Source organism: Lithobates pipiens, unplaced genomic scaffold, assembly GCF_037356315.1.
Source record: "Lithobates pipiens isolate NorthernLeopardFrog02 unplaced genomic scaffold, aLitPip1_a1.2 Scaffold_27, whole genome shotgun sequence".
NCBI lineage: Eukaryota > Metazoa > Chordata > Amphibia > Anura > Ranidae > Lithobates > Lithobates pipiens.
This window is the reverse complement of record NW_027507788.1, coordinates 108,222,123-108,230,743: the sequence shown is the minus strand read 5'-3', so window position 1 is coordinate 108,230,743 and position 8,621 is coordinate 108,222,123. Positions and strand designations below refer to the sequence as shown.

General features: G+C 41.4%; 1 protein-coding gene across 4 annotated transcripts in view; it reads right to left on the bottom strand.

The window, feature by feature from the left end:
- Positions 1-5,734: 5,734 nt before the first annotated feature.
- LOC143934062 (serine/threonine-protein kinase SBK1-like) overlaps positions 5,735-8,621 on the bottom strand; it is a 79,972-nt gene continuing 77,085 nt past the window's right edge. For all 4 annotated transcript variants that reach the window (XM_077457356.1, XM_077457353.1, XM_077457352.1 and 1 more), the window contains one exon: positions 5,735-6,998. In XM_077457356.1, coding sequence (XP_077313482.1) covers positions 6,261-6,998 — 738 coding nt within the window. In that variant the 3' untranslated portion in view covers positions 5,735-6,260. The remainder of the gene's footprint in view (positions 6,999-8,621) is intronic.

The following is an 8,621-nucleotide window of genomic DNA, read 5'->3' as shown; positions in this document are numbered from 1 at the left end:
GATTGGACTATCTGATGGAATGATTCCGTTGGACCTATTCTACTGGAAAGTCTGCCGGAAAGTCAATAGGCCTACTATCCCACTTAAAGGAGATGACATACAGCTACGACGGTTTGCGGGATCGTGCCGACCTGCCACTGTATAACAATGGTGGCTGGTCAGCAAGTGGTTAAAAAATGTTTTCATTAGTATACTACAGTATATGCATCCAACTGCAACTGTCCTTTTTTGACAATCACCTGCTCATTAGCCTTAAATATGGGCAGAATTGATTTTCAAGATTTCCCTCTTTAAACTTTAAAGAGGTTTGATTTTAAAGTGTCATTAAATCCAGACTGTGAAAAAATTAGATGTAATGAAAAACACTCATTACATGCTATATAACAGAATATTTGTACTCACAAAACCACTAAAACATTTATTTTGTGTAGAGACAACTATACCTGGTTGATCCTGCCTTTAGCTGTCCCTCACATTTTCTCTGTGTCCCCACTGCAGTCTGTGTTTGTGTACACCAGCTGGTTTCCTCTATGGATCATGCTCAATTTCAGTTCCCTTCTAAGCTATCTACACCATATTAATGCACAAAAAATACACATCTGATGGTCAAAAAAGATTTATTGGGAGCTATGATATTTATAATCTAATCTGAATTGTACTTCTAAAAGAAAAATCGGGACTGTGCAGACACAGACTCATACTGTAGAAAGCAAACATCTGCAGAGTAATAGAAGACCCTTCCAAAGATCTTTTCCTGCAGATGCCAAAGAACAATGAAAGATCATGTGACCATGCAAAATTGCTGCAATAATATGGTACTTAGATGATTTTAAAGAAAAAACAAAACAAAATACAGTGCCATGGTATATATGATTTATGTGAATAAATTATAGAAATTAACACTTCAAATTTTGGATGGGTTTGTGAAACACCCTGTGAACCTAATACTGCTGTTCCAACTAATGACACTGTACAGAGAAAGTGTAGTGGTTTGGGATCTCATCAGACATGACTCAATCCATAATTTAACACTCCACCCCATAGTTTTATTATCCAAAATTACAAAAGCTGTTTAGTAGGGAGAGAACTGTTATGCCCCGTACACACGAGCGGAAATTACGCAGGCAAAAGTCTGATGAGAGCTTTTGGTCCAAAAATGCAACTGTGTGTATGCTCCATTGGACTTTTGCTGGCGGAATTCCAGCCAGCAAAAGATTGAGAGCAGGTTCTCAATTTTTTGGACGGAAAAAGTTCCGATCGGAAATTCTGATCGTCTGTACCAATTCCGACGTGGAAAAAATTCCTACGCATGCTTAGAGACAATTTGACGCATGCTTCGAAGCATTGAACATAATTTTCTTGGCTCGTCGTAGTGTTTGTACATCACCGCATTCTTGACGGTCGAAAGTTCAGAGAACTTTTGTGTGATCGTGTGTATGCAAGCCAAGCTTGAGTGGAATTCCATTGGAAAAACCATCCAAGATTTTTCCAATGGAATAGCAGGGGTTCAGTGCGTGCTGGTTCACCGTTTCAGGTCCGATTTCAGCCCAAATTTTGAGCTGAATTCCCACCTGAAACAGACCAAAAGACGCACAGCGTTTTTCTGCAAAACACAGAAGTTCTGTTCTGTGAACCAACTCCATAGAGAGCTGGTCAAAATCTCCTGCTATGGTGCAATGGTGTGAACCCAGCCTCAAAGAGGAACTATATGCACCTTCTCTCCAGCCCTGCTGTGTTGCAGAGATCCCTGTCGGCTGCTGACATCTTGGTTTGCTTCCAGGTACTTTTCAGCCATTTTAATTGGCCGGGCTGAGATGACCTCACTCCTGCACATGCATGGGAGTAGGGATGAGCTTCGTGTTCGAGTCGAACGTACGTTCGACTCGAACATTGGCTGTTCGTCCGTTCGACGAAATCCGAACTCTTGGTCCGTTCGCGTCAAAATTCGTGTGGGGCGCGCGGTGGCGCAGTGCATTACTGGCTCATGATTGGCCAAGCATGCAGTGTGACACCGCATGCTTGGCCAATCGCAGCGCCAGCAGCGAGGAGAGCCATGATTGGCCACAGGCATCCTGCCTGTGGCCAATCATAGCTCAGGCTGTGTAGTGCACGCTCCACACTATATAAGGCCGCCTTTGAGGCGGCCTCGTGTAGTGTGTTGGCATCTGAAGCAGTGGGTGTTCTGTGTACCTTCAACACAGTACACACCAATCGTTTTTGGCTGATTTCCTATCTTGCTGTTGTGTAGTGGTTATTGTCTGTGCCCTGACCGCAGTATACACCACTACACTATATTCACCTCACCTATATAGCTAGCTAGTGATCTATCTTTAACCACTTAACAACCGCCCATTGCCGATTAACGGCTTCAGGGCGGTTGTTTAACTCTGTTTAACTCTGTTAATTAACGGCCTCCCAGAATTCTGCTCTCGCGCGCCCCCTGGGGCGCGCACTCGAGAGCATCCGTGACCGCCGGGTCCACAGGACCCGGCGCATCACGGATCACTGTAAACGGCCGCTCGTCGCGACCGTTTACCACGTGATCGCTCCGTCAAATGACGGAGTGATCACTTGTAAACAAACCGGCGTCATGTTATGACGCCGGTTCCTCCCTCCCCTCTCTGTACCGATCGGTACAGCGGAGGGGAAAGAGATCGGTGTCAGCAGCGATGTGGGCTGCATCTGCAGTGCCCACATCGCTGCTCACCGAATTTAACCCCTCAATTCCCTGCCAATACTCTGCAATACCAGTGCATACTCTGCAGTACCCTGCCATTACTCTGCAGTACCCCCCATTACTCTGCAGTACCCTGCCATTACTCTGCAATACCCCCCATTACTCTGCAGTAACCCCCATTACTCTGCAGTACCCTGCCATTACTCTGCAGTACCCCCCATTACTCTGCAGTAACCCCCATTACTCTGCAGTACCCTGCCATTACTCTGCAGTACCCCCCAATACTCTGCAGTACCCGCCATTACTCTGCAGTACCCTGCCATTACTTTGCAGTACCCTTCCATTACTCTGCACTACCCCGCCATTACTCTGCAGTGCAGTACCCTGCCATTACTCTGCAGTACCCTGCCATTACTCTGCAGTACCCCCCATTACTCTGCAGTAACCCCCATTACTCTGCAGTACCCTGCCATTACTCTGTAGTACTCCCCAATACTCTGCAGTACCCTGCTATTACTCTGTAGTACCCCGCCAATACCCCGCCAATACTCTGCAATACCCTGCCATAAATTGCCATACCCAGCCATACTCGGAGATACCCAGCCATACTCGGTGATACCCTGAAATACCCAGCCATAGACGGCCCCCACCCCTCACCGCCCTCCGGTGCTTCTACCAACTCGCCAGTACGATCAAAGCCAGAATCTTTTTTTTATTTTTTATTTCAGGCTTCCCAGCCTAGAGGTGAGATGTGGGGTCATATTGACCCCCAGATTTCACTGTAAAGAGGACCTGTCACCCCATATTCCTATTACAAGGGATGTTTACATTCCTTGTAATAGGAATAAAAGTGATCAAAAATATATTTTTGGGGAAAAAAATGCCAAACTAAAATAAATAAAGTAAAATGAACAATAAAAAAAAAATAAATTAAAGCGCCCAGGTCCCCATGTGCTCGCATGCAGAAGCGAACGCATGCGTAAGCCCCGTCCACATATGAAAACGGTGTTCAAACCACACATGTGAGGTATCGCCGAGAACGTTAGAGCGAGAGCAATAATTCTAGTCCTAGACCTCCTCTGCAACTCAAAACATGTAACCAGTAAAAAAAAAATTATGAAGAAAAAATTACTAATCTGCTAAATTTTATAACAGAAACAAAGAAAAATTCATTTTTTCGCAGAATTTCCGGTCTTTTTTCTTTTATAGCACAAAAAATAAAAAACTGAGAGGTGATTAAATACCACCAAAAGAAAGCTCTATTTGTGTGAAAAAAAGGACAAACATTTCATATGTCCAGGTCCAGTGTTGCATGACTGAGTAATTGTCATTCAAAATGTGAGAGCACCAAAAGCTGAAAATTGGTCTGGTTATTAAGGGTGTTTAAGTGCCCAGTGGTCAAGTGGTTAATAATAGAGCTTGCAGTCAGTAGTGTTAGGAGATAGTGCGTGCTGTCTGCGTGCTCTGTACCCAGTACATACCGCTATAATATAGGGCAGGCCCCTACTTTCAAACATCCAACTTACAAACATCTCCTACTTGCAAACGCAAGGAGACAGCAGCAAGTGAGATGAAAAAAGACGGACGACAAAACAAATTATACAGGGGTGATAACCCTTCCCTATGTTTTCCAAAAAGCTTAAAAATATTTTTTTTGACTGGAGCTACACTTTAAAAATGTACCAGTTGAAAATTACAAACAGATTCAACTTAACACAACAAACCTACACAGTCCCTGTCTTGTTTGCACCGCCTGTATACTGCTGTTCTGAGTATATAGGGCCTGGGGGCCACACGCATTTCCTTTTTTTAATATGGGTACAGGGTTCAACTTAATATGCGTACAAGACCCAAATAGGCTGGTAATGGGCAGGGAGGGCTACCCATGCCATTTTTCTCAATGATTTTCAACCATATTGCAGGAACCAGATATAACATTAAAACCGCAAGCAGTTTTAAATGGTGTTATTTCCGTTTAATGTCATTTGGTGCAGGGACTGTTCTAAACACGGGAAACACGTGGCACTTCACAGGCATACTACAGACACCCCCCAGGCACCATATTTAAAGGAATATTTCACTTTTTTTTTTTCACTTTAATCGTCATTAAAATCAGTGCTCCCGCCAAAACGGCCGTTTTTAAAACTTTTTTTTGCATTGACCCATGTCCCCTGAGGCAGGAGGCAGGTCCCCAAACCCTTTTTAGGACAGTATCTTGCATATTAGCCGTTAAAATTAGCACTTTCCATTTCGAACGTTCGAGTCCCATAGACTTCAATGGGGTTCTAACGTTCGTAACGAACGTGGGGGCCGTTCGCAAGTTCTGGTGCGAACCGAACCGGGGGGTGTTCGGCTCATCCCTACATGGGAGTTCATTCATCTCAGTATTGCCAAAATTGTAATCTGAGCCAGCTCAGCATACAGGGCATGGAGCCTCAGGTATACTCAGAAGCTCACTATCTACAGCCCATTCCCCCAATTAAGAGGCTAGTTCATCCACAGAACCTTTCCTCATTCAAAATGGGGCTCTGTTCCTAACTACATTTTCCACCTAAGGGCTCCATCATGATGCAGATTATGATATTTAGACAACGTGTGTAGCCAAAGATGGCCATTGATTATTTGTAGGAGCTTTGTGTCCAGGCATACCCAGGGTTCCTCAAGATAGCACCTGGAATTCATAGTTGGGGGCCTACTAGTTCTTTGCCAGACTACCTCTAGTGCCAATCCACCCACAATCATCACCAAAAGGTTAATTGCAGAAGGCCAGTATCCAACAACCTCTTACAAGCATCTAGCAAAGCGTACTGTAGGAGCCCGTACAACAGTTCTTCAGGAAAGAAACACAATGATTCTGCACTCTGACACGGAGGTGAAGGCAAGCAATAGGTGACTTTTGAAGTTTTCAAATTAATGTATGTGTATATGTATACCAGACAATAATGGTACTAATCAGTTTGTGAACCCCTTTAAAATGTTTACAAAAAAAAGAGTCCTTTACAATTTTCCAAAAATGATTATACCATATAAAATGAATAATTGACAGTATGTTATAAATGGTACAGAAACACCCTTTATTCATTCAGAGAAATTTAAATGAAACGGATCTCTTTTTTACATAAGAATAACATGTTATAAAAACTAAAATATTTTTCTTTGTAATGTAAACTATAATACATTTTCTATGTAAGTTAAGAAAAGAGAATACAGTACGTTTACCATACAATAAGCAGTATTATATACAGTATGCGTTTTTGGTGGTAACTGAATGAATACTTGTGGAAATAGGTGTGATATAGCTAATGAATGTTCCATACCATATGGGGTAAGTGGGGGAAGGAAAAAGGGTAACAATAAAAGCTGATTCTTTATTTTATTTTCGTTTCAGTATAAATCAGGAAGAAAATATAAAAAGGAAACAAAACAGTAAGTAGAAAAAAAAATCCGAATCTAAAAAAATTAGACTTATTTCTATATAAGTAAACCCTTGTCTAGAAAAAAAGGCACACTTTTGTGACTATTATAACAGTAATCATAAAAGTAAAAGATTTAAGAATATTACAGTGTGTACCAAGCATGCTAGCTACTGTGTCATATAGTCCTGGTCCGTGTCCTCACAAATGTTTGCAGCAGGGGTGATCGCTAAGACTTTTTCTTCCGAAGGTATGGAAAAATGCTTGGTTGACATGTCAGTGCTAGTTGTATCTTGCATTAGGTTCATGTTATCAACACATTGTTCTGTATTACTTGAATTGCCTTGTATGTTACTGTTATCTTTCACACTGTTCATTTTCCATGGGACACTTAGATATTTTTGGATCTCAATAGCTGGGCTTCTTCTGTTTGCGTTAATGGAAAGTAGTCTGTGGAACATGTGTAATGCCTGTCGTGTAAATTGCTTCCAATGAAAAGGAATATTTTGGTTATTATCCCCTGAGCTCTGCCATTTATTGAACTCTTCATACTGCTTGTCCTTCATTAATGCTGTGTCCCAAGGAAAGTACCCAGTGGAAATGCAAAACAGAAGGATACCAAAAGACCATACATCAAGACTGGAGTCAAGTTCAAGGGATTCATTATCTTCTAAGCTACAAAGCTCAGGAGGTGAATAAGGGAGAATCCCTTTCATTGGAGACACCGGAAAACCTTCAAGTCGTGTTAATCCAAAGTCTGCAAGCTTTATACAGTGGCAATCTTTATCAAAAATAAGAATGTTGTCTAGCTTTACATCTCTGTGAACAAGAGCTTTGCTATGCATAAAGTCCAAAGCTTCAGCCAACTGCATGGCACATCGTTTTACGATTGTCTCGGGGAGTCCAACCTACAAAAAACATACAAATGTGCAAAAAAAGTTATATATATAAATAAACAACTTTTTGAAAGCAATACTGTATTCAAGCCTATCAAACAAATCATTTTTATTTGTTACTGTTCTCCTTCCATCACAGAAAATGAAATGATCATTATGGTTCTTTGCATCCTATCCCTTCATATATTCTCTCATATAGAATAAAGAGATATAACAATTGCTGTTTATCAGCTGTGAAGGATTATAGTCCAAGTGTCCATGCCCAGTACACAAGCTCAACCGTTTCATGTAGAATATTACCTGTCCCTCACTGTGTATCTAAAGCATCATTAGTATGTTCAAAGCCTACCCTAATGCCCTGTACACACTGTCGGACATTCCGACCACAAAATCCAACAGATTTTGTCCAAAACTGGTGTTGCATACACACGGTTGGACAAAGTTGTCAGAAAATCAGAACATGGTGACGTTTGTTGCGTACGACGGGACTATGTAGAGGCTAGTAGCAAATAGCTTTGGTCTCCTAATTTGATCTGAGCATGTGTGGCACTTTGTCCGTCGGAATTCTCTACAAACGATCGGAAAAAGTCAGATTGGATTTTTTTGTCGGAAAATTTTAGATCCTGCTCTTTTGCTCTTTTGCTCCTGCAATTTTTTTCTGGCGGAATTTCCGACGGAAAAAGTCCAATAGACCCCACACACGATCGGATTTTCCAACAATATAATCCGAGCGGACCTTTTCCGTCAGAATTTCCGACCATGTGTACAGGGCATTATATGGCAATTTTTGTTCACAACTTCTTCTATATCTGCTCTCTATGTCCAGGGCTCTCTATCCTTTATTACCCTACATCCACTGCACTGTCCCATCACCACAATGAAGCAATGTATTTTCTTAGCTTAAGCTGACCATAAACCAATAGAATTTTATTTGAATATTCGAACAACAATTCTGTGAAAAGTAATTTGTCAGAGTACTTAATCTATCCATAATTGAGACAGCTTATTTCAATTCTAAAGCCCTTACAAATTTGTCCAGACCTGCTACTTGAATGGACTTCCAGACATACTAAACAGGCTTCTTTTAAGCCTAGAATATGAATAATATGTATTTTTCCTGAACAAAAGCCACATACAGGCAAGTCCCTGGGTTACAGAGAAGAACCGGTTCTATAGGTTCTTTCTTAAGTTGAATTTGTATGTAAGTTGGAACATGTACATTTTTTAAGTGTAACTCCAGCCAAAAAAACTATTCTTATGTTTTTTTGGATAGCATAGAGAAGGGTTAACACCCCTGTAACATTTGTTTTTCTGGCTGCGCCCCTGTTCAGAAGATTGCATCTCCCTTTCTGTCCCTGTGACAACTGGATTTTGAAAATGTTGCATTGTTGTGGAAACAAGAATTGGTGATAAAGCTTCAGCGAAGATGCCTTTTTTCCCCATGATAAACATTTAAAAAGAAAAAGAGGGGAATGGGACTTTGTTCTTTCTTTTTAAACGTTGAACACATATTAGGGATGGAGGCTTGCCGCTGTTAATTTCCCCATGATAAATCTTACAGGAGTGATCCTAGGGGCAGTTCTTCTTGGTTCCTGTTGTAACCCTCCATTTGTAAGTATGAGTCATATGTAAGTC